General features: G+C 38.9%; 1 protein-coding gene across 13 annotated transcripts in view; it reads right to left on the bottom strand.

The window, feature by feature from the left end:
- PKP4 (plakophilin 4) overlaps positions 1-27,688 on the bottom strand; it is a 259,640-nt gene that overhangs the window by 171,946 nt on the left and 60,006 nt on the right. For 12 of the 13 annotated variants that reach the window (XM_053596431.1, XM_053596429.1, XM_053596439.1 and 9 more), the window contains one exon: positions 7,467-7,603. In XM_053596431.1, the coding sequence (XP_053452406.1) occupies positions 7,467-7,598 (132 nt within the window). In that variant the 5' untranslated portion in view covers positions 7,599-7,603. Of the gene's footprint in view, positions 1-7,466; positions 7,604-27,688 lie in introns of those variants that run through there. The other variant, XM_053596441.1, reaches the window with a different exon arrangement.

Here is a 27,688-nt window from a genome sequence, read left to right as displayed (position 1 = left end):
ATTAACCAATAAGTATTTGGGGGTGCTACTATGAGTTTCACATTTACCATCCAGCTGTGTGTGAACAACCAGAGTCTGTTCAAATTCCTAGAATTCAAAGCTAGAATTCAATTCCAAACAAACTCTTTAGTGTCAATACATTTAAAAAGATGTTTCCAACTGAATTGAAGAGAATAAGTACTTAATTATTCTGAATATATAACTGGGGCCATGTAAGATTGGAAAACATTGCTACTGGGTGTGGTTGATCATTCACCAGACTATCAGAAAACGTGGGCAGATGTACAATGTCTAAGCTTGTGTTTTGCTAACTTGGTAGTCTAATTTTTTATGTTGATGATCACAATTTCTTTTTGGAGGTGGACAATAAGCTGAATGAATCTGCCAGCCATACTCTTGTAGTGCTCTTTAACAACAGAGATACTTGAGGTGGGGGGTACCCTGCATCACTGACACACGCAAGAGAAATGGTAAATTTTGACCCTGGAATGGCAAAGCAGCAGGGTTCAGAAGTTTTGAATACAAACTCAACAGTGTCACAAGAGCTCAACTACTTCACCTCATTTTGAACCTCATTTCTATAGGATTAAGGCTGTAAAATTTAATAATGCCACGAAAATCACTAAGAAAAGATCCAATCTGGGTGGCACCTGTGGCTCAGTGAGTAGGGTGCCAGCCCCATATACCGAGGGTAGCGGGTTCAAACCCAGCCTCGGCCAAACTGCAACCAAAAAAAAGATCCAATCTTACCTTGTGCTTGATGCGGTGGTTCAGGCATGGAAGACTTCACTATAGGTTACACAATAACCACAATCACCAGGGTAATTTAGTTAAGAATAGGAAAAAAAAAATAGAAGTTTTAGGCATTGTACTAACAGCACAGCACTTTTAGTTAAGCCACAAACTACCCCTGTTTATAGCTAAAGTAAAAATTCAGTCTTCTGCATGTAGCTGAGGTGTGTCAGAGAGGACTATTTCATTGTAAATAAACGTAGAAGCCAAATAAAAGGAAGTTGCAAAGGCAGGTGCATAACAGTTGAGTTGTTTCAGTTTCAGAGGAATAAAGTAAATAATTGTACTGGAACTTGTTCAGTTCTGGGCATTCTGCCATACAGGAAAGGGTGTGTAATTACTGAAGCTAAGGTATCCATGTAAAAATGAAGTAATATCAATAGGATACAGTTGGGCTCCAAATTTCCTTATTTTATCTTCAAAACTTCAGGATCTCTGACTCCTTTGATATTTAAGTATCTTTTAAGTTAATTTGGACACACTAAAGGTAGAATGGTAATTTTCACAAAAGCCAGAAAATATTGTCTTGAAAGGCAGTATTCTCTCGGAGAGCTTCACCAATGAGGAACACTGCAATTCTTACTCATCAAAGGTAACAAAAAAGGATACGCAGTATCCTTGAGATCTCACCAGATTAAGAGGAGTATATATAAAATCAGCATGTGGTACCAAATCTGGTCTTTGCTTTACCATTTCATGCTACCTGGATTGACCTTAACCTTAAATCTGGATTCCAAGCTCCTTAAATCATAAACTAAAAATAAGAGAATATAGTCTGTGGGAGAACAATAGAATGGAAGTTGGAACACCTGAGGAGTGCAGCCGAGTTCAAATAAAGATCTCAATCATTCAAACAACTTTATGACAGAAGATGAAAGAGTCTAATGAATACTACATGTGCGATTTTGCAGAATACTAATCAACTTGCACCCCATATAGAACTATGAAATACACAAACTAATCCTATCTGTGATTGGTCATGTGGTCCTCTTGTAAAGAGTGTTTATAAAACTAAGAGATCACATCCTATCAATTATAAAACTACAACGTATTCTACCAATTGGTAACACTACCCTGCAAATGGCCCTTGGACTGCTTCTTCCTTGTGTTTGTGAAGTGATCATTCTATCACATCCAACAAAGGTGCAGGGGGCAGTAGCACGGCTCTGGATGAGCAGCCAAAGTCTTAGGAAATGGTAATTCCTCTGCATCCAGAGGTGTGCTGTGTGCACTTTATGAACTGACCAGCCAGTTTAGTCTAAGGTTTTATAGGAGGAGGCAGGACTCTTTCAGGCATCACATTGGTATTTCTTTATCTAATTATTACATGTAAGATAATAAGCTAGGCACTAACCAGTAACACATTTGCTGGATACTAGGATACTATCAGGATACAAAAGAATTCCTCCTTTCCTACATCTGTATTCATCTTGCACTCCTAGATTCTTATTAGGAGTTGAGTTGAACAGTAGAAACTGCCAAATGATGACCCTAATTACAGCCAACTGGTGGCTGAAGTGCAACTGACACTTCCTGTAATTTCATATTCAAGTCCGAGAATCACATTACTTTGTTATTTCCACGCATTGACTTTCTCTTAAAGTACAAACCTTATCATTTCTTTAGCAGTTACCCATATTACCTGGTGGATATAGATAACCACATCCTTTTATTCCCCACACCTAACTGTCAGCTAAATCGAACAGATAAGAGCAGAAAGAAAGACCTATGTCATTATTTGACCATCAATATGAAATAAAATTTTACTTTGCTCCATGCAGGGATTGCATTTAATTTCTGAATCAACGTGGATATAGTGCAATTGAAATTGTCCTGAGAAGAACAATGTACAGCTGAGTAACAAGTTTTCTAGGTACTGTGAGACTCGTTTGCTTATGATGTTTCTGTGAATGTGGCTACAGGTTCTGTTATTTTCACAAAATTGCAAGTTAATGACAAAGTAATCCAACAGTCAACATTATGCACACACTCTCTTCCTTGAAGAATCGTTTATTGCAGGTCTAATATATTTAGAGAGATATATAATGTGCTAGGAGAGAAACAACCTTTAACATATGTACAATAAATACATAATATAAAACAGGGCTCTGTCCTTATGGATCCAAAGGCACATATGATTAAGAGTCACAGGCTTGGAGCCCATAGCTCAGTGGTTAGGGCTCCAGCCACATACAACTGGGCTGGCAGGTTCGAACCCAGCCTGGGCCTGCTAAAAACAATGACAAAACAAAAAAATAGCCGGGTGTTGTAGTGGGCGCCTGTAGTCTCAGTTACTCGGGAGGTTGAGGCAAGAGAATTGCTTAAGTCCAAGAGTTTGAGGTTGTTGTGAGCTGTGACACCACAGCACTCTACTGAGGGTAACAAAGACTCCATCTCAAAAAACAAAAAAGTCACAGCTGTGGTTTAAGGACTTAAAGGAAATCAAGGGAGAGCTCTGACTTCACTTCAGGCCAGGGTGAATATGGCTTCATGAAAGAGGTAGCATTTGGGTGGAAACAGGCTCCTTCTTTCTACCTGTGAAAGAGCAAGTGCTTTGTCTGCATCTACACAGGCAATGTGAAAGGTTATTACTTCATTAAAGAATGAGAATGTAAATTCTAGCATTATGGTGAGGAACATGGAACAGTTTCCAGCACTGGAGGATTCTGGGAATGCATGGCTGAGTGGTGAAAGGTTTCATTGTTTGTACGACACCCTAAATCTAAATTTCACATATTTAATACACTAATGGCTTCTTAGTAAGATCACTACTGGTTGTTTGCCATTTCCCTCCCTACCACTACCATGAATTTCCCGGGGGGGGGGTACATGTGAGATATTTTAATAACTTGGATATATTTTACAGAAGAACCACCCAAACTTTTCCTTTCAAAATTTAGGTGAAAGTTTAAAGGTATTATTTTGCAAATTTTTAGCCAGGTGCCTTGACTTTATGTTTGGAGTTGAAATAAATCAACATATTCCTAAAATGTATTTTCATATGCTCTTTTTCTTATAGCAGATACATAAGACTATTCTTATTTGTGAGACCAGTATGGTAAGCTTTTGAAAATTCACTGCTGTGCATAAGTAAAATACCACCACAGCATAAACAATACTCAACATTCAGAAAGTTGTTTTGGTCTTCTACGCCAATGTCCAATGTCTCATTGAATCTCAGGATTCATTTAAAAAGTAGAACCATCAGCTCCTCAAAGGCTCTTCTTGGAGCCTCTGTTTATGTAGACACGTTGATAATAGTAATATTAGTCCTTGGCAGGTACCAGGTACTGATGTGAGGTTTGTACTCATGATATTTTAATGTTCTCACTCTTATTATCCCCAGTTTATAAATGGGTAAGCTGAGGCACAGAGAAGTTAAGAAATCTTCCTAGGATCATTTAATGAGCAGAGAAGCCAGGACGGAAACCCAGACCATCTACCCACATACACAGAGGGGGTCCCCTCCTTCTATAATGAAACACCATTGCTACAATATCACTGCCACCAAACAAGGTCTGTGCTCTGAGAACAGCAGAGCTGGTATCATCAGACCGTGGTTATAACAGGCATGCCAGCGAGGCTTTCTTCATGCATCTTATGTAAGAATACTGCTCTTTGATACAAAACATGACCAACATTCATTATTACATTTGAATGTAACATGTAGGCTAAGACTGTCACACTCTGACTAGTATTTTAAATTAAACATTTAAGAGTAGCAGTAATTGGTTTTCATATATAACTTTTCTGTGCTCTATTCCACTGGGCAGACGATAGGGAGTGGCATATCTCAGGAGAGTTTTTTTTTTTTTTATTGTTGGGGATTCATTGAGGGTACAATAAGCCAGGTTACACTGATTGCAATTGTTAGGTAAAGTCCCTCTTGCAATCATGTCTTGCCCCCATAAAGTGTGACACACACCAAGGCCCCACCCACCTCCCTCCTTCCCTCTTTCTGTTTTCCCCCAGCCCATAACCTTAATTGTCATTAATTGTCCTCATATTAAAATTGAGTACATAGGATTCATGCTTCTCCATTCTTGTGATGCTTTACTAAGAATAATGTCTTCCACTTCTATCCAGGTTAATATGAAGGATGTAAAGTCTCCATTTTTTAATGGCTGAATAGTATTCCATGGTATACATATACCACAGCTTGTTAATCTATTCCTGGGTTGGTGGGCATTTACACTGTTTCCACATTTTGGCGATTGTAAATTGAGCTGCAATAAACAGTCTAATACAAGTGTCCTTATGATCTCAGGAGAGTTTTAAGAAATTTTTGCTACAATTATGTTGCTAGTGCCACAAAAATCCTATGGGAGCTATTTAAAGCCAGGCCAAGTTATCCTGGAATAAGATACAGACAGGGTGTCCTGGGCTGATTGACTGAGATACTAAGTACTGAGCACTGACAATTTTTAAAAGAAATCATGTATGGAAACTGCAAATTAAATTAATGGGTTCTGATTTCTCAAGACAGAAATAGAAGAAAGATTATAGAGCAGAGGTCCTCAACCTGTGGGTCGCAACCCCTTTGTAACAATGAAAACACATCCTGCATATCAGATAGTTACATTATGATTCATAACAGTAGCAAAATTACAGTTACGAAGTAGCAACAAAAATAATTTTATGGCTGGGGGTGTCCCCACAACATGAACCGTGTTAAAGGGTCGCGGCATTAGGAGGCAGGAAGAAGGTTGAGAACCACTGTTACAGAGTATATCCTCCCACTAACTAATCTGGAGATACATAAAAATTGTTTTTTCCTTTTATGATACATAATTGTTTTAATACATAAGAGAAATACTTTTATTTTTGACTACCTTGGAGAACTGAAACCTTTCTTGCTATCTCCCACACAATATTCATTTAGAACACTAATTATTGCCAAAAGATAAAATTTTGTAGTCATCTGAGATCATCAAGGAATTCTAGTTTCCATATTCTCTTCAACACGCAGGGTATCTAAGTCTAAAGGTACAAACATGAAGTTTCCATTGCTATGCTTACTGTACCCAGTTTCTGATTTTAAGTCAGTTCTGGACATTTTGATAAATTTACCGTCACGTTTCACCAAACACAGAATACACTAAATATTCTGCCTCAAATAAATCAGAGCATTCTCAGCTTACAGCTCCTTGGGTCAAATCTTGACACTGGGAAGTGCTATTGGAAGAGTCCTTCTTTCTCCCCCACAGGTGACAGAAGCTTAGACATTCTAGAGCTGGTGGAAGATGGAAATGGTACCGGCTACATCTTGTGTCTTCTCAAATTCTGTCGGTGGAATGCTTTAAAACCTCAAATTTCGATGAGGAACAGAAAATATTTTGGCATCTTCCTAGCAGAACAAGTTGTAAAATCATTTTTTCTTGAAAATACAGCTCTATGGCTTGGTGCCTGTGGCTCAAGCGGCTAAGGCGCCAGCCACATACACCTGAGCTGGCAGGTTCAAACCCAGCCCCGGCCCACCAAACAATGTCAGCTGCAACCAAAAAATAGCCGGGTGTTGTGGTGGGCGCCTGTAGTCCCAGCTACTTGGGAGGCAGAGGCAAGAGAATCGCTTGACCCAGGAGCTGGAGGTTGCTGTGAGCTGTGATGCCACAGCACTCTACCCAGGGTGAAAGCTCTGTCTCAAAAAAAAAAAAAAAAAAAAAAGAAAATACAGCTGTAATGCCATATTAGACATATGTCATAGTTAGGGAGCAATTTTTCATGCCACATTCCAAGTTACAGCAAATAGTAAAATAATAAGGTATCAAATCTTATACTTCTTCACTTTCTGCCATCATTAGTTATTTGAGCTGCTGATACTGACTTTCAAAAAAACTCAGCAAATATACATTTGGCTTCTTTCTCTTTGGAAAAAAAAAACCACCTAGTGACTTAAACATTTTTCTTTAATTTAATATTGGATTACTCCAACAGACTAACTCTCACAGAGGGTGCGTAACTTTTTATTTTTTTGAAGGAAGGGGCAGAAAAGAAAACTATCCCTGGAGCTTTAAATTTACATTCACCTTATTAAGCCTTTAAATCTTAAGAAATTAAATTCCAGAATTCCAATTTCTCTAAGTGCAACCTAACTTAGAAGGTTACTTGGGTTTGAAGGATAAATAATATTAGTGCCTTAAAAAAAGTCAACATAAACATGACATGGAAGCAAACGGGCACAGTTTGACAAATTTTAGAACATTAGGTTACAAAATGAATATACTTAAATTCAGACAAACACACAAATATAGCCTTTATTCAAAGCTCACAGAGACAACCCTACATGATACCTATGTTAAAATATTCAAACTATCTGCAGGTGTTCTCGGCCTCAGGCTGCCAGCGTCCTCACAGGAAAGCCATCATTGAGACTAGGCTTTACACAGCTTTGCGCGCATGCATACACTCTGCAATGTGGGGGAGACAGACACCGATCACCATCAAGATTGTCCTTACTTGCAGACGCACAAGTATCCTGCATGTTCCGATTCTGACTGGCACCTGGAGCGGCTCTACGTGCCAGTCATCCCAATGTACTCAGGGATGTAAACACCTTATAATTAGAAAACGTGAAGGCGTCAAGGACGTTAGACAAATTTAAAACACATCCAAAGATTAATTTTTTAAAGGCATCGAAGAAATAATGCATTGTACATTTCAGTAAGAGGATGTACCTGCTCCTTCACGGAAGCTAGAATAGTGGTGGCTGTGGTCTCGGGTTCCATGCCTGGGCCAGTGGAGGCAGCGTCCTGGCGGGTCTGCGGTTGCCCCTCCTCCACCAGTGAGGCCTGCTCAGGAGCTGGCATTCCTCCTGCAACCAAGCAGGCAAAGTGTTAACAATCTCTTCTGGGCTCCCTTGAAGGAACAGGCAGGGGCTGAGGATTTGCAGATGGTTCTTAGAAACTACAGTAGACTTCTTCACACAATGATCTCAAGCTTTTTAAATTGCTAAGTTTTCTGAACAGGCAAGGAATTAAGTAAATATGATTAACTTATCGGGTAACTAAATAATAAACTCAAGACTGCTACCAGAGTCAGTTTTCAAAGAAATATGCACACAAAAGCCATCTATAAATGTTAAATGACAAGAAGACAAGATGCTTTACCAGTTATGGAAGAGGCTTGTACAATAGAGAAAAAAATGTTTAAAATTCAAGGAAGGCTTAAAAATAAATGAAAATTCTGCAATTTAAAGGAAATCTAATATAGTAATAACCAGCAACAGGATGCCCTTGCCTGAGTCTTATAGCTAGCTTGGTTTCTTTAGAGGAATCTGGTTATCCAAAGATAACAATGGCTAGAGAGATGGGAGTTGAAAAGAGAACCTATTTTTCAGGCCCACAGCTTATGACAAAAGAGTAAGTTCTCGGCAGGATATAAAGTGCTTCTCCTAAGATAATACACACTGAGAGCAGCGTATTTACTAGGAGACCTACTGACTGGATATGGACTTTCTATAATTTTGAAAAAAGATACTCACATAAACCATTTTAATATTTTTAATAACTTGTTTATATGTCTGCCTTTTTGAGAGCACAGTCTGTATCATACCATAAACTAGCTTAGTGCCTGGCATATATAATAGATGCTCAATTAATGTTTGCTAAATAAATGGATGTATGAATGAAGGATGACATCTTTTCCCTGTCTCGTTCCAGGCTAATCTCACCGTATCTGACTCAGGCACCTCTCACCAAATCTCACCCAGGTTGCCCAGGGATCATATCTGCTTAGATGTGTTATTCTGTATACTGATATAGGGACATTTAGGACTATAAATATTTTTCATAGTTTTCTCATAAAATTACTCTGCAATTGTATTTTAATTCCTTATCAATTAACTTACATAGTGTTCAATTCTATCATTTGATTCAGGACTTCCCCCCCACCCCTATTAACTCAAATTTTATTATCAGCCCAATATCTATTTCCAAAATCCTGTAAAAGGAGAGCTGCACGTACTCTCTGAGCTTCTGTCTCATTCCCTACTCTCCTGACTTCCATGTTAATGGAGAGGGTCCGGGGTGCAGGTTTCTGCTGGTGGTTGTTTTATTCTTGCCATATCAATAGGCATAAAGGCACAGTTAGTCTGGTTAATTTGTACACTCTGTCCTTAATGCCAGCTTCATGAGTTCTCATGCCTGCTCTAGCAGGGGAATTCTCTGTATCCCATTTTCATGGTGCATAAAGCTCAAGCGAACACTGATCTGCCAGGAAGGTCTTCTCCAGTACAAACAGCAAGAGGATCTTCAGGCTTGAAATAAGTCAGCCTATAATCAAAACTTGAGTGCCCCAGGGCATGTTTCTACTTTCCTGAGTTCCACTTTCCCCACTGATAAAAATGGCTTACTAATTCTTTATACAAAGAAATAAATTTATGTCAATTTTTATTTCTTCGTTATAGGATCTGCTTATTGACATGTAACATTCTTAAAATATTGTCAACTGGATAAAATTTCCTCTTTCTATATTTATCAAGTACTCATTAAAGATAAGACAAAAGGTCTACAAAGAAAAAAAAAATGCCACACATGAATATCCTAGACTAGCATTTAAGGCAAGTAAAGATATAAAAATCTTCTATGCCATTGAAAAATTACACACCTTAAAATAAGCAGATGGTTGCGAAGAACAAAAATGTTACTATGCAACAGTGAAACAAATAATGCCAAGAACCAAAAATTTTAAATGTCAAGAGCATAAAATCATGAAACAACCAATGTGTGAGAAGAAAAAAAGAAAGAGAAGCAAAAATTCAGTGAACAAAGAGAATGAGAGAAAAGGAAAAACAGAAATGTCACTGGAGAAGTAGTTATTTATTAATATAGAAGGAGCCTTCCTGTTTAAAAAGTACAGCATTACATTATTTTAATTATGTTACATCACTGTGAGTCACTCACACTAAATTTCACAGTATTTATTTTGATGATCCTAACTACCTAGGGCCAATGAAATCAAATAAGCATTTTTCTGAATATCACTCTGCCTATGTGTGAATCATGGTGATAAGGAGATACAAGCACAAATAGGCTTCACTGACCACTGTGGCCCATGTGAATCAGACCAAGGCAAAGTACAGCAAGATGTAAATGATAAAGTAGTAATGCTGAAGTCCAAAGAGGAAGAGGACCAGAGGGCTTACAAATCTACAAAGGAAACTACTGTAATTAATGCTAAGAAGTTCACAGGAGAGGAAATTTCTATAGGCAAGATGTTTTATTCTCTAGATTCCTCAAAGACCAGGACACACAACAGGTGATCATGAATACTCAGTGGAGGAAGAGTGAAAACCACAAGACCCATGCCTTACTAAGAGTGAGATACTCCCCGCCCCTCATTTCTGGGACAGTCTCAAAATGCTACAACCAATATGGGCAGGGGAGGGATGCCACAATTCTGGCGAGTTATAAACCTATTAGGGATTTCTGTCCATTTTAGTTCCCATTACTGTAGATCATTTAATGAGTTGGAAGGAACAAAGCTAAGATGAGAGTCGCAGAATAAGATTATGACTTCTTCCCACTGGCAAGGAACAAAGCAGGAAGTACTTACGTAGCAAAGAGACTGAGGAATTACACCTCATGCTTCACTCAGAGACCTTGGTTTGCCTGATTTGAATGATCACATTCTGGAGACTTGATTAAATTTACAAATAGGTTGCTGAACCAATTCCAAGGGCTCTCCAGAGAATCTCAGAGAATGAAGATGTACCAAAAAACTGGAAGGAGGAAAATGCCATGGCTGTTTTTGGAAAAAGAGAAGGTAGATTCTTTATATTACAAACTACAGGGCCAGACACAGATCTCGGGTGAGATTCTCAAAAGGATTCTATCCAAGGATTCATGAGAACCAAAATGCGGCATACCGAGGAAAAGTTGAGCTGGTCTAATTCCTGTCTGTGGCAGTGCGACCATGGAAATGCAGTTATGTCCAAACCTAGTGAGGCCTGTATGATATCAGAAGCCCCTCATGATCTTATATTAACATAGAAATGGCTGGAATGAGGACAAGGGCTGAGGCTAACGATCTGTAAACAGCTGAAAGAAATACATCAATCTATAGAGGTTTCCAATGGAAAGCCAGAGTTCTGACCTTGACCCAATCCAACGTAAAACTTTAGCAGTGGCATTAATAATAATACACTGGTGTGCTCAAGCTCTTCAGTACTGGCTTTATCAGATGATAAAATACAAAAAACATACTGCTATGCTGCAGTAATAAGCAGCCTCTGATGAGATAAAAATAACAGGGATAAATGCAGGGTCCAGTATTTAGGTTAGTTCCATAAGCACGCTGGGAAAAGGACGGGTACTTCAACCTCACGAGCAAAATGAGTGAATCATGAGCAAGGCAAGTCTGCCCAAAAGCGAAGGTAATTCTACGCTGTGCTGATATAAGTCATTAGGATGATATGAAGGGGGACAAGTATACAATTTTTCCTTCTGGCTACTTGGTACTGAGCCACTTTTAGTTGTGGGTGGCACATTAACAGGAATACCCATTCAAGAAGGATGTATAGAGTGTTAAGGGGATCAGTTATTATTTCCAGGCAAAGGAACAGGGATAAAATGAATGACAAGCTCCTATGCCTTATGAGTTCAAGGCTCAGTGGGAGATGCAGTGGGGACAGTTAATGGAACAAGAAGAGAAAGTGTGACCTGAAGAGAAAGCTGACACAGAGGCCTAGAAACCTCTGAAGGACCGCCACAGACGATAAGGTCAGACTTTTCAGATTACACTCCCAAGCGCTAGACTAAAAACTAATGGCTTTGAAACAAATATGTATTATCCTATATCATTATTGTGTTTATACTCTGAATCAAAATGAAAGGCTGGAGCAACAAGGCAGCTCTTTCCTTTTGGAGACAACAGTCAAACTGGCTCTGCCCATCATGAGAGGTCTTTAATCAGTCTGGATGATTATGCGGTAGGAATGTTGTAGAGAGGACACTGCTATGTGGTGTGTTACAAATAGAAAACTCTAAATCTTGAGCCTGACACTCAGATAAAGCAACTACATTCTGGATTGACGTGAATGTTCATTTTCAGAATGTGACTAGTGAAGGCCCCTGCATCACACTGTCCCAGTAACAGGAATCACACATAGCACTGGCTTTTGCTCTCTGGCTGTACAAAGCCCGGAGATGAGTGACCAACTCTTACATGTGGGTGCACATTATCTGTGTTCTCATTTTATCCCATCCTTTACTGAATAAACTTCTTGGTCCAGGTCTCTATTTTAACTATACCATTGGACTGGATTCTTTTGAATGTCCTTAAACACTTTCTGGAGGAAAGGTGACTAGGATAAGTTGTGTGTTTTCATTATAATCCTTTCTGAAAACAAAGGAACTCTTACCTGAAGCTGTGAGTATAGCATGTGCACATACACATGCACCTTAATCTTACCTTGCACCATCACTGATTCACACACAAGTTTTCTGCTCAAGGTTGCAAGCCACATATACTCTAATATGACTACTGAAGGGCTTTCTTTGGAGGTCACAGATGTAACACATAGGCACACCTATGGCTCAATGTATATAATCTCTTTTACTACAAGTGACGCTAGTCCACAAATCACCTCTGCACTAAATCTTCCCGAGATCAACCAAATGCTGGGTTTTCCTCTACTCTCTTCTACTCTCCTTATTGATAATTTTTGGTCATAGGTCACTGAATATAATTTATTTCATCTTATCCAGTAAGGTAAGTTGGACTACACTTATTTTTCTCTTCCTTCAAGTGAGTAGCCTGGAAATTAACAACATTTTTTGACTTTGAACACTCAGGAAAACATATTGATGTAGACCAGTTTCAAAATAAACAAAATAATGATATCTAAGAACAAATTAAGAGAAAATAAAGGTTAAAAAAGTATGAGTATCTAAATTCGATTCAAAATATAAAGTAAGATAATAATGTAGGATAAAAACATTTACCAAGTAAGATTAGACAGACAAATAGTAACAAATAGAAAAATTGCTAAGGGTATCATTATCATTATCTTTTGCTTTACTTACAATGAAAATGGAACAGAATAGAAGAATGAAGAAAGAAATAGAATTAGAAGAATGACAAAAGAATGAAGAATGAAGTACTGAGAAATTAAGACTATGTCTAAAAAGTTAAATATCTTCAGGACCATATGGAATCTAGTCTAGAATTCTAAAAAGAGTATTAGATAAACTTTCTGCAGTTATATTTTTAAAATATCCCGGAAATAGAAGCATTACTAAAAGCTGCAACTTTTTAGGAGGATTAGAGGTAGTTAGTTACACATTAATCTTCTAATCAGGCGGTTCATAAAAAAATTCAAATTTCTTGGCTTGAGTTTGTTTAGAAGGGAGCTATATGCCAAAATGCATAGTAATTCTAGAGAATCATCTATGCACAGTAGTAAAGCATTTTGACTTATGAATTTATTTTTACATCTAAAAGATCATTGGAAAGACAACCTGATATAAAAATAAGCTAAGGGTGTGAACAAGCCTCTCAGAAAGGAGGCAATCTAGATGGTCAATAATGAGGTGCTCAACCTTATTAGTAATTAGAAAAATACACATTAATATTGCAGGGAGATAGCAATACATGTCAGAATGGTGAAACACTTCAATGGGAACTACCCCCTTGGAATACATTTGCCATTATCTAGTTGAGCTACTGACACACATTTCGTAAGCCCTGTAATTCCATTACTGTTCAAGTAGAGACCCTTTTGTACATGGGCATCTGGAAAGTTCTATAAATATGTTCATGGAAGCACTCTTCGTGAAACCCAGAAATTGCAAACAATCCAAGTGACCATTAACAGTAGAATGGATAAATACATTGTGATATATTCATGGAATGTATTTCACCTATAAATGAATGAACCACATAGCTCTGTAAAACAAGAAATGACTTTCTCTCAACCATAAAAGCAGCAAGTTACAAAAGAATAAAAACAGTAGTATAAACAGTGGCATTCCATTTATGTAAATTTTAGTAAACAGGCAAAATAAAACAATGTTTATTAGGGACACATGCATAGGTCACAGGAAATGATCATCACCAAGGTCAGAGGAGGGGCTATCTCTGTAGGGAGTGAGGAGCCTGTGAACTCAGAGGGTTCAAGAAGAGCTTCGGTGGTGCTAGCCTGATATGGGCAGTTAAGTAGTTACATGGAGATGCCTTGCTTTTTAATTCTTCTAATTGTATTTGTGTCTTATGCATTTTTGTATTTTTCACTAAAAAGGAACAAGATTAACATAGTAGAATAAACTTACAATATAGATAAGATGTGATTTATAAACAGAATAACTTAGAATATAAGTTTATATTAACAGAATACACTAGTATTTAGTAGCTAAATACTGAAGATTATCCATTTTTAAGACAAGCAAACTACCTCTGGTTTTAAAATTTAATTTAATTTTGCAGTACACAAATGCCTAGAAGAAATTCACTTCAATAAGGGGCCTAAGATGCAAAATATGCCGTCAGCCCTGTATACTATTCACTAAAAACTTCTATAAATAAAACACACAGTTAATACATAACATCAGGGCCAAGAATGCTCACGCCCCCATGAAGCTACTCATACTGAGTCCAGTGTGAACAGTGTTTGCTGGTGTTATACAGTGTTGACCTTCCTGTAACAACAGGAAACAATATAAAGCTGCTAATAAAAACCAGAAGTTCTATCTTGATAAACAAGAGTCGCACTTGGGTATTTTCAGCCTTTCCCCAAAATATCTCATGGAAAATAAAGAAGGGTGGGGGAAAGGAATCCTTTTGGAAAGTACTACAGGTTATTTTATTTCCTTTTTCTTTTTTTAGGATTTGTGATCCTTTATAGTACCTAGATGCTACAATGAAGGAAAAGCAGAAGAAGAAATGGAAATCATGACAAATCCAGAGTTTTGTTTTTTGTGGGAGTCTCACTTGTAGTCTGGGTAGAGTGCTGTAGTGTCAGTGCAGCTCACAGGAACCGCCAACTCTTGGGCTTAAGCGGATCCTCTTGCCTCAGCCTCCCGAGTAGCTGGGACTACAGGCATGTGCCAACTATGCCTGGCTAGTTTTTGTTATATTTTTTAGTAGAGCTGAGGCCTTGCTCTTGCTCAGGCTGGTCTCTTACTCCTGAGCTCAGGCAATCTACCCTCCTCAGCCTAGTATAAGAGGTGGGAGCCACGCGCCCGCCCCGGAATGTGAAAGGGTGAATACAGGTAGGGTGGAGATAATCAACAGAGGAGGTACCTGAAACTCTCACGAGGAATGACTGGATCAAGAAGGAAGAAGAGCACAAATTTCCACTTTTCTACAACTCACAATTCCATGAAATAACAGAAAAGGCATTTTCTATTTTCTAAAATAAGAAAATAAATTGGTCTGGAAAATTTTTAAATGCCATCAGTGTGCCAAAATGTGGGAAAGATGACTGCTACAGCCCTTTGGTAAATGAACCATAATACAAAGAATCAATCAAGGACTGAGTTTTGGTGAGAGAACTCCAGCTCTCAGGCCAAGCAGGTGGAGAGAGAGAGACAGTGCAGCAAGATGGTCAGTCCCTGCCACGGGCAAAGGGCGGGTGAGACTGGAGACTGTGTACAGCAAGCCTCAGCTAGTCACATATGCCCAGAAGGGACATCCTAAACAGAAGACTCCTTAAACAAAAGAAAGTGAAATACAGAGTTTAAATCTAAAATCATATGTGAAAACAAAAAAGAAAGAAAATTGTATGTGAAAAAGAGAAGCAGCCAAAGACCCTGAAGAAAATGTCATAGGATGAAAAAAAAGACAAAAACAAAAACCCTCAAGTAATGAGATGAAAAGCAAAATGAATTTTTTGAAAAGTAGCATTTCATAAGTTATCTAAATAATTCTCTCAGAGATAGGGGAGGGGGTGCAGGGAGAATTAAGAAAGATAAAAGAGGAGTTTGAGGATTAGAGATTAGATCAGTGGTGACATTTATTTACTCCGAGAATTTGGAAAAGAGACTACAGAAGAAATACTACAAGAAATAAGAAATGAAAACTAAAGCTAAAAACAAATCATTTAAAATGGAAAAGTAAGTGAATAAAATGAATGAAACAAACTACATCTAGACTAACCTATTGAAATTTCTAGGTTCCAAGGAAAAGAAAGACTATAAATGTTACTATGGAGAAAAAAAGAAAAAGATGTCAGTTTGGCATCAGACCTCTTCTCAATTATAGTAATAGCAGATTTAGCAATAGCTCCAAGTACTGAGTAAAAATTATAACACAAATATGAGGGCAAAATAGGGTTCATACCCAGCTCTGGCCAAAAACCACAAAAAAAAAAAAAAAAAAAAGAACTGTGCCCTAAATGCTTTTAGTAATTATAATTACTTAATTTAAATATTCAAATAATTTCTCCTTGACACAATAAAATATGATTAAATTATGAAAAAATATGAGGGCAAAATAAAGGAATTTTAGGACATTCCAGGACTTAGGGACTCTATCTCAACAATTTTTAAAGCAAGTTCTGTAGCCTAATAACAAACATGATAGAGGAAGGTTAAGGACACAAGAAATACTGCTAAGCAAATAATTTAGGAAAATTGAAGATTAAACCTATTCCACAACATGAGAGGAGTGAGGTTTTGGTAAAAATAAAATGGTGATAATGCTCTTATTTAACTTAGGGAGAAGAAATATCTTAGATAGGACAGCAACTCTCGGTTACTGTGACCCTGCTGCTTCTCTGCACCCTTGAATCTGGGGCCAGATATGTGACTCGCTTTGATCACAGAATGTGGCAGATGTGATCTTGTACAACATCTGAGGCTAAATCTCAAGAGGACTGACAGCTGCTTCTTTTGAAACTCTGAAATCACTAAGCTGTGAAGGAGCTCAGGATTCAAAGATGCCATGGAGACAGAGGTCCAGCAATCTCATTTCAGCCAAGATCCAGAACATGTAAGCCATCTTGGACAGTCATTCTAGCCCTGACCAAGCTACCAGCTGACGGCAGCCACCTGAGCAACCCCAGGCAAAGAATTGCCTTGGCAATTTAGAACAGTGAGATATAAAAATGAGTTAGTTGCTTGAGCCACTGAGATTCAGGATGGCTTACTAGGCACTGAGTAAGCAATACTACCTACTACGACCGTTAAGACAGAAGATGGGGATAAAAAAAGAACTTTTTAACTTACAGTCAGTATCATAAAATTAGGAAATTAATTTTATGTGCTGGATTATCTCATCGTGGTATCATTTATTTAACGTGTTACTGATTTACTTATATAAGAACGACACCATGCACTAACTAGGTGCTTAGAGCATAAAGAGGAAGACGGCCCGGACTTCTAATCCAACTTAAAACTTGCCTAGAAGGCAAGGCAAGACAAATCCACAACTACAATAAAATGCAGCTTGAAATAAAGAATTAAGAGCTCAAATACTGAAGGTAGGGGTTCAAAGAAGGTTTTCAATACCAGGCATAAATGAGGACACTATTCCAGGAGAAGCAGAAGGATCCAGGCAGAAAAAAGCCCACCTATGATGTATCAGTTAATTTTATTAAGTTAACTTTATTAAGTTCACGATTTGCTTTAGGTTCGATAGATTTCTAAAAACCTCCCTAGACTATTATTTTATATCATTTGCAATTAGAGTATGGTAAGCCATCTCAAAATTCAATTTGTTTAAATAAAACATTTGTTTTCATCATTATTTTTTCATATCACACAATGCTAGTGTTAACAAAGATGAAAGACTAACGAAATCACTAGCACAGCACATATGGGGATTTAAAAACATGGTAATTTATATGTGAATTACTGGAGGTAATAAAAACAAAAGTAAAATTGTTTAATTAAAGACTTGGGAATTTAACAATATAAAGGTTATTAATAAATAAAAGTATGTAATCCAGTGACATCTTGCTATCTTATGTAGTGACCATGGACACTGCACTCTTTTGAGGACTGTCTATTCACATTCTGAGACAGCATTCCCCAACCTTTTTGGCATCAGGATGTGGTTTCATGGGAGACAATTTTTCCATAGAACAGGTATGGGGAGAGAGAAGTGGTTTTGAGATGAACTGCAAGCAACTTACTTGTTATGGTCTTGGTGCAGTCAAACTTCTCTACGAATGATAATCCATATTTGTAGCCACCCCTCAATGCTAGCATCATCTCAGCTCCACCTTGGATCATCAGGCATCACATGCTCATAGAGAGCAGGCAACCTAGATCCCCCACATGCGCAGTTCACGGCAGGGTTCCCGCTCCTGTGAGAATCTAATGCTGAGGATGGTCTGACAGGAGGTGGTGCTGCAAGCAATGGGGAGCAGCTGTAAATAGACTAAGCTTTCTTCACCTGCCCACTGCTCACCTCCTGCCACGTGGAACTGGTGCCAATCCATAAGCGGAGGGTTGGGGACCACAGCTACAATGAATATACTATGGGAAATCCTGCAGTATAATAACCATTATCACTAACAGGCAAAGGAAACTTTAAGAAAGAGGTATTGTTTCACCATTCACAATCAAAATCTGGCTCTCCCCAGCTTTTTCGATGATGTCAGTCTATTAAAAGAAAAATATTAATTAACTACTTTTAAGAAAATGGTTCAAAAAATTAAAGTGGTTTTCAATAAAGGTTCATGCCAACAAAATTAAGCATGAAATTGCGTTTGAGATTTAAGCTGGGTAACAATTTCTTGAAAACTTAGTTTGAAAGTGAGGGAATTAAATGATTTTCAGGAAAAAGAACCCAGCATGCTTGTCTCATGAATATTCACATAGAAACAGACTAGGCATACTGCACACCTTGGTACGTTGGGGTGAGCAGATCAATTCTCTAACTGGGATATGTAACAATTTACCTAAAACATGTCCAGCTTAGGACAGATGCTCATCCCTGAGGTGCCTTACTGCAAGCACAGGTAAAAAAGTAAAGTTGACAGTTTTGAATTATAGTATCAAAAATACTGACTTTATACATGTTTAAAGTTTTTTAATAATGCTGATTTAAGCAATGATGTATTTAATGATTTGCAATTTTTAACTGGCTTTTTACAGACCCTTAATTTAAAAACGCATAAAAATAGTACTGTATATAAAAAAGCACTGTATATTCTCAGTTGTGATAATTTGTCCTGTCCTCAGCAGTTAAAGTGGAAGGAATGATGGTTCTCTCTCAGCCTCTTCCATTTAGATTCTGTGTGCTTACTTAATATCACATTTGATTGTCAAGGAGCCAAACATATTTTCATACACACTTAATATATCTAAACAACTTTTTGAAGAAAGTACAAGAATAAACCACCACCATCACATAGTTTATAGAATTTCGTTGATCACAGATGCAGCATGCAATGAACTGGATTGTGTAACTTCTTTACTTTTCTGTAAACCCCAATCACACATTCTAGGTTTAGTGAGGGCAAGAGACTATTTTCACCTGGATCACCACTGTATTTGTAGCACCCACGAAGTGCCTGAAACATGGTAGATGTTCAATACATGTTTGCTCAATGGGAGCATGAAACAAACCCAATGGATGGATGACAATGTATCTGTGTTTTCAGTGAAAGAACATTCATAGACCAGATGGTGTTAGGTTTCATGACCGCTAACGTGCTGAAAGAGCTCAGTCTAGCAGGGGAGAGGAGTAAAAATAGTGTGATGAACACAACTGTAAAGATCATACCACCACAGAAGGGAGACAGGGCCAGCTTCGCTTGGGGGGAGGGTCAGCAGGGAGCTGAGAGTCACTACAGAGGTGCAAACATCACAGTGTGAGTGGTGTTGAGAGATGCGGATGGTCTAAAACTGGAGAGGTGGGGAGGAGAAAAAAGAGGAAGAAAACTCTGGAGAGAAAAGATGAAGGGAAGATAAAGGTAAGAGAGGAGACAGCCTTTAACATTCCCTAAGGTGAAGGTGAAAGTTGTGGCAAAGGGTTCTGGGGAATCCATCGCCCTGGGGTTGTGGTAATGGGACCTGGGGTTAGAGAGCACCGATGAGGAGCAGGGAGAAGACAGTCAAGGCCAGATGGTGTCAACCTGGGAGAGCACCGAGGAAATGTCTGTGAGGCCTGATGAGGGACCAGGAAGCAGCTCCGAGGAAAACACAACTTTAAGAAGACTTCAAGAATAAATCTCCAACTTGATCTTTACTGTGCCAAGTCCCTGGGGAAATCCAGTGATGGATATAATCCCAGGAACTTTGTCTCTCACTCTCCAAGTGGACCACTGAAGAAAATTACAAAGACGCTCAGGTGCTACCACCCCCTTTGCTTCAGGGTCCTCACAGGGAACATGCAGATGTGACCGGAAATGCTCCTCAAAGGCAGGAGACAAAGAAATCAAGTTTGCCTAAGAAAAGACAATCAGAAAAATCAATTAAGGTTAGATCTGCATGGAAATAAGCTAAGAATCAGTAAATATGTTCTCAAGAGCTCTATAATCTGGAAAAAGCATAATCGAGGAAAATACTAACTGGCCGGGTGTGGTGGCTCATGTCTATAATCCCAGCACTCTGGGAGGCCAAGGTGGGTGAATTGCCTGACCAATAGCAAGACCCAGTCTCTAAAACGAGCCAGACATCGTGGTGGGTACCTGTAGTCCCAGCTACTCAGGGGGCTGAGGGAAATGAATCGCTTGAGCCCAGGAGTTTGAGGTTGCTGTGAGCTATGATGCCACAGCACTCTACCCAGGATGACATAGTGAAACTGTCTCAAAAAGAAAAAAAAGAAAAGATTCTAACTGAGAGGGAAACAGTCAGTCTGATGCACAGAAAAGGAAACCCTAGATGCCTGCCCCGCCCAGGGAAGTTACAAAAAGTGAGATAACAAGAAAGATCTTTGCTCTCAGGGACAGAGATGGCCCTGTGATAAAATCTCTCTTGCAACTTCCTTTTCATTTTGATAGGATTCTAAGTTCATCATAGCAACGGTTATCCTGTTCCTGGGAGGGAGGGAGAGAAGCCTATTTGTCAAATAGGGATTATTTTGTTAATTATGAATTAATAAATTAGCACTCTGGTGAATTAGAACTACGTAACTGACAAGAGGCTCAGGACTACAATGACCTCACAGTTTTGTAATGTGGGTTTTTTTGGGGGGGAGGGGGCAGGTCTTGTCACTACTACTAGTTAGTTGTTCACCCAGATAATAACCTAGTCGAGGTAGTGCCCATAGCTCAGTGGGTGGGGCGCCGGCCATATACACCGAGGGTGGCGGGTTTGAACCTGGCCCGGGGCTAGCTAAAACAACCACAACTACAACAACAACAAAAAAAATAGCTGGGCATTGTGGCGGGCATCTGTAGTCCCAGCTACTTGGGAGGCTGAGGCAAGTGAATCACTTAAGCCCAAAGAGTTTGAAGTTGCTGTGAGCTGTGATGCCATAGCACTCTACCCAGGGAAACAAAGTGAGACTCTGTCTCAAAAAAACCCCCCAAAACAAAAAAACAAACCTAGTTGAGTAGTTACCCATTCCAACTCAAAAATTTAAGAAAGGGCCATGCATGATCCGTGCTAGCCAAACTATGCTGAGACCAAGTTTGTTTTCTTCCGTGGCTCAACTCTTGTCTCCCTAAACAGAATTTCCTTTTCCAAAATGCAAACTGCTTGGCATACAACTTAAAGACTGATCACCATGAGTAACGTGTGTCTATCCAGTCTCTTTAGGCATGATGAAAACAGCTACAGCTTACACAAAAAGGTATAAGTGCTCCAGGCCATAGGGCACATCACAGCTTGTCAGTCAGAATCTGTCCTAAATGATAAAAAATGTCCTACATGCCAACTGCTCTACAAATCTCTACCACGGCTGTGCTCAAGGCTTGGATCACCACCATGAGCACGTTAGTTAAACTCTATACCTTCAATATTCACTGGCTTAAATCACCTTTTGCAAAATGACTTAATTATGGGATATAATCTATGTCTAATAATCTATTTAAAAGTTTTGCTTTCACAAAACTGTGCATTTAAGTTTGAACGAAAGTGCAATTTCCAAACAAAGAACCAAGATAACATGATATTCAGAGATATTCATGAGATCTATATGATATTAAGAAAGCATCCAGGCAGTTATTCCTATTTTGTACATTTTTAAATAAAGCCTTTCTTCCTTGAAATAATAGTGTTTCGTGTGTTTCTAATATGGTCACCCCAAGGGCACAGATGTATACAAATGCATATATAATAATCCAGAGTTATCTTCAAATTTGCACTAAGCAACCAGAAAAACCTCTCTAGAAAAAGTGAATAATAACATTTTTAAAAGTCGAGTTACAGTTCATATCACACCATGTTTACTGGCTTTAAATACCACCCTTTGTCATGACCAAATATGGTTTACTCAGGACTTATTTTCTTTTCTGAAAGACCCGATGGACCCATTCAGTAGGGTAGGTTGGTATGTGCTCCAACCTCACATGCAAAGTGTCACAAGAAAGGTAAAGAAGTGTTTTCTGTGTGAAAGCTTGTACAAAAGTAAAGTTGCAAAACAATATGCTCCATTTTGAAAACGTCTGACTGATTGGTGGCAGTGTATCTGTCTCTGATAAATATAATTTATCATTGCTTGTAGAAGAATAGTCAGGTGACAAATTGACCAAGCAAATGCAATCCATCACATAAATGTCAAAATTTTCAAAATTAAAGGAAATTCTCCAATTTATGAACTTCTTCCAAAGGGTAAAGTTAAAACATTTGTTTTATTTGATTTGAAGTATTAAATTGCACGTCTTAAATGAACTAAAAAGCACACTTTTGATCAGCATAATACAATATGCACAGCAAATAAAGAGTGCCTACTGAAGGGACTTAGGGAATGTCCTGGAAGACTAACGCTCTTGCTGGTGGTGGTTCCCTTTCAACCTGGCCCTCCATATGGATCTGTTCTCATGCCTTCAACCAGCTGCTTGGGCAGGGCAAGAGGACCCAGCTCTTCCTGGCCTACCCTTCCCAGAGCTCCAGACCTACTCTTCCTGTCATTTCAAAGTCCATAATCAAGTATAAAACCAAGTTCACTGCCACCCATGTAACCAAACCGTTTCTTCCTTCGACACACACACACTTTGCAAGCGTCTCATACCTAAGAAGGCATTCCTCAACGTGTTCTGGAACCCAACCAATCTACTTACTTCAATTTTTTTTTATTTTTTGAGACAGAGTCTCACTCTACTTCAAATCTTAACAACAAGCAATGCTCATTTTCACTCACTTGTTATTTGCTCGTTAAAATACACCTGCATCTATTCAGATTTAAGTTTAATGAAACCAGGATCCCTGTCTTCTATGTCTGTATTTTCTATGGTGTCTAACACATGTGCTGAAGCATTTAATAAAATGCCTGCTGACAGAACAGGTTTTGCTATTCAAGGAGTTGAAAATAGAAACTGGCACTACACTGCTGTACTTATGAAAAAATGTTTAATATATTAGATCAGTCACATTCAGACACAAAGAACCACTGAACAACCTGCTTCCTTAAAGAAGTCTTTGTTCATTAGTTGGCACTAAAAATGTCAAAAAGAGTCAGATTTCATTTTCAATCATCCTAGTTGGTTAGCTTGCTTCTTTTTAGGTGAGGGTCTTGAGTTTCTTAAAGGAAGAATTTAGGAAAATAACCACAAGTCAAGGAAGCTACATTCCATTACCAGGAGATAACACAACTTATGTCACAGTGTGGTCACACTAGTATTTCTAAATCCTCAGCTACACACCTAGTGTATAACTAAAGCATACTTTTAATATGACCATACAAATCAGTCTAGCAATCAATCTGGAAAGCCGTTGTTATTAAAGCCTTACTGTCTCAATATTAAAATACCATCTGCTTTGGCTGGGCCCAGTGGCTCACGGCTGTAATCCTTAGCAGTCGGGGAGGCTGAAGTCGGAGGATTACTTGAGCTCAGGAGTTCGAGACCACTCTGAGCAAGATTGAGACCCTGTCTCTACTAAAAATAGAAAAATTAGCCTGACTACTCCTATAGTCCCAGCTACTGAGGAGGCTGAGGCAGGAGGATCGTTTGAGCCCAAAAGTTTGAGTTTGCTGTGAGCTAGGCTAATGCCATGACATTCTAGTGTGGGCTACAAAGTGAGACTGTGTCGCAAAAAAAAAAAAAAAAAAGAAAGAAAGAAATATTACCTGTTTGGATTAAATAAGCAAAAACATACATACTAAATTATTTCATATTTTTATTATTGTTGCCCAATAAAAATATGCAGATATCTGTCCCCTGATTTAGTAAGAGATCAGTAGCAGCATTTGGTAATTCTAAAACTGTAAGGTAAAATACCTTAAAGATTTAATTATATTTACATCTCTTAAAATTTTCTATATGTAGCGGAAAGATAACTTCAGTCTAACAAACTGAAATGATTACAAATTCATAACCTATCAGAATCTGAATAATGGGAAATAATTAAGTCTCAAAAAAATAAGTACTTTGGGTTTAAAATATTGTTAAGTTCCCTAACTGCTTTTTGTGTCATTTAAATTAGAGAGGAGTGGGGACTGGAACTTGCTTTTTTAATCTTAAGATCATGAACTATAACTTGAAATTCACTGAGAGGTAGATATTTCTCTTAGGTACAGAAGAAAAGCTACCCAACACCCTCTGAAAGGTGGAACATTCATCAATAAAGTATGGCATTACAGAGTGTAAATAAATAACGATTAATAAATATTTAGAACTCTGGCAGCGCAAAGAAAGAGAACACATGTTAGACGGCTTTCCCCAGCCACCCTAGAATCTCTCTCCAGTGAAGGTGATGGTACAAACATAAAATTTTGATGCCAAATCAGCCTATTAGGATTATGAAGGCTATGTCAAAAGTACCATCTGTCCGCCCAGCACTATGTATGTACACTCAGATTCCTAAAAACTACAGCAACAGTCATAATTTTGAACATCAAAGCTATTGTGATAAATAAGACATTTAATTTAATGACTGGTAAAGATGAAGTGTGCTGGCACTTTGCTGGGGTAGAGAAACTGAAAAGGCAGTCTGATCATCTTATAGCACAATTCTCTTTTTAAGTAACTACTGCTCTGAGAGCAGCTGGATCTTTTAATATCAATTTTCTAACTATGTATCAATTATAAACTATTACAAAACCAATGACAGAATCGTCCATGGGAATTAGGAATTGCCTAGGACATGCAGTGCCTTCTATTTCTAAGGTCTACGTGTAAGGAATGTCTAAGGGAAGACACGTTCCTGGTGTAGAGAGAACTGCAGGTAGCTGTTAAAGGGAAAGCCAGCAGCCACCCGTGGCAGAGCACAGTAAGCAGAGGCAAAGAAGTCCTCCACGGGGGATGGACCCCAAAGTTTGAGAGCAACAGCTCACATTACCCCGTGTTCAATCAGCAACGAAGCTGTAGAGAGCTTTATGCCATGCAGGAGTTCACACGTTCAAGGAAGCTCCAGACCCCGAGACCCCAAACATGACTTTCTTATCAGACTGCTTAATACTCTGCTCTTTTGATATCTATGAGATAAAAAAAAGCAAACTTGATAAAGACTTCACTGTTAACTTCAGGAATCTGATGAACAAAAGGAGTGAAAAATACTAAGCTCACCAAGAAGCCAAAAGTCCAAGCCTCCATCAAGATCTGCAATTCATTTCCTCAAGATAGTAGAGTTTTTTGGCTTGGCGCCCATAGCATAATGGTTAGGGGGCAAGCCACATACACCACGGCTGGCAGGTTCAAACCCAGCCTGGGCCTGCTAAACGACGACAACTACAACAAAAAAATAGGACGTTGTGGCGGGCACCTGTAGTTCCAGCTACTTGGGAGGCTGAGGCAAGAGAATCACTTAAGCCCTAGAGTTTGAGGTTGCTGTGAGTTGTGACACCACAGCACTCTACCGAGGGCGACACAGGGAGACTCTTGTCTCCCACACACAAAGTAGAGTATTTCATACAGGGAAAAGTTAAGCAAGGGATCAAGCTGCTAAGTGCCCAATGAAACACACTGGAATTAGCTGGGATAGTCTCATGTGTTATGGTCCGCTGTTGATCTTCACTACCATGTTACCTAATCCAAGTGGCTTTCAACTTATCTTCCACTAATAGTTGCTGTGAGCAGCTACTGAAATTACATCACAAAGAAGCCAGCCCATGAACGGCATCCTCACCATCATCATCCCTTCACAGGGTTCAGTCACACAGAAACATCAAGAACACTCAGCTCATTTTCTAGATTCGAATCAGTATATCTTGATTCAGTATGTGACAACCATCATTTACGTATCAATGTATCTGCAAAATACATAGAGCAGGAGAAATGTGCACAGTGTAAAAATGCTTTGGCCTTCAAAGCAAAAAAAAAGGAGTCATTGGCTAGATGGCCAACCAGGGGAAAGTCCTTCTTTCTGTAACTCCATAGTGCTATTCATGCGAAACAGAACTGGTGGCAGCCATAAGAAGGTGTCCTCTGAAGTTAGCACAACCACGAGAATGGCCAGCGACTAAATACGGTACCTTAGGAAACACCTAGCAGTTCCTTTCTTATCCACTTTTGATATATTTTTGCTAGCGAAAAATCAAGTATTTTAACTACTAGTTGGCTGGTCCACCCATCCTAAAACTGCACAAGGTGAAATTACATCTACAGGAACTTCTCGGCAAAATTTCACATGAACACTCCAGTCAAAGGGAATGAGCAAAAGAGTTCCGTTCTAACATTCCTTTCCTGGTCTCTTCAGAATTCTAGAATATCCCAATTCATAACACTTTCCTACAAGGTTAAAAATAAACAGATATAAGTATAAATTTTGAAGCGATAATTATGGTACACTATCGATCAGATTTCAAAAGTAATAGAGAACGAGATGTAAATTCAGTAGAAACCTGGCACCAATACAAGCCCTAGTCACGAAGCACTGTCACAAGGCCCCAAGGTCACTGACACATATCTAAACATTTTTGTGGCTAAATTATACAGTAGCAACATATACTTAAAGACTAATGAAAACAACAGTTTCAAAGAACATTAGAAATGCAAAAAACTTGAAGATAATCTAGTTGAGAGGTTTTCTAAATTCCTTTTCTTAACAACCTTTTCTAAATAAACTGGAAAAACACCAATGCATAAAAATATAAATAAAAACAGAGCTATTCCTCCTGGGTTCTTCGTCTCTTCAACCACACCCAGCACTGAGGCTCCCCAAACCCTCCAGGAAGCCACATAACATCAAGAACAGTACCACGTGGCAAAGTAACTTGACACTGGGAGTGAGGACGCCATTTGCTTGTTCACAGTCCTCTGGTTCTCAGGGCAGGTTCTTTTAATTGAAATATGCAACCAAAGCAATGTAATTCTCAAGTCTACTCCCATCTAGTTCAAAGTACTTCCCTCAAGTTAGGCAACCAACCTTTTCACAGTATAGCTTGGAAAAAAAAAAACTTCAGGCTTATTATTTTCCAAATGTTTAACTTAATGTTTCAAAACAGGACCACTGTGTGTGTTTGAGAGGTCTTCCTCCCCACAGTCTCCCCAGGGAAGAGACACATTTCAGGACCTACCTTCTCAACACTTGGTTATCCAGAGCCAGTAGCACCCCACTCCCTTCTAAGAGCCTCTGCACTTGCAGATCCAGCCCCGCCCCCCACATCCTCTCTCCATAGCTCCTTGTCCCTTAGCTGACTCTGCTTGAGTCATTTCAACTGACCAATCCCTTCCCAGCCACCCTCAAACCCTGCCTCACCCACCTTGCTTTCCGTTTCGTCTTAATGCTTATCCTTATCACCACCACCTAATAATGTCTGTCTCACCTTGAATAGAAGCTACAAAGTACAGAAAAGACTCTGTTCATTACCAAAACCAACAGCTGTCAGCAGGCAATACAGTGCAGAAGGAAAAACCTGGGCCTCGTTGAAGCCCTGGCCATCTGACTAGGGCTCAGTCTCCTGATTT

This window comes from Nycticebus coucang, chromosome 7 (assembly GCF_027406575.1).
Source record: "Nycticebus coucang isolate mNycCou1 chromosome 7, mNycCou1.pri, whole genome shotgun sequence".
Classification (NCBI taxonomy): Eukaryota; Metazoa; Chordata; class Mammalia; order Primates; family Lorisidae; genus Nycticebus; species Nycticebus coucang.
Note: the sequence above shows the minus strand (reverse complement) of the source record. Positions and strands in the feature narration are given on the sequence as shown.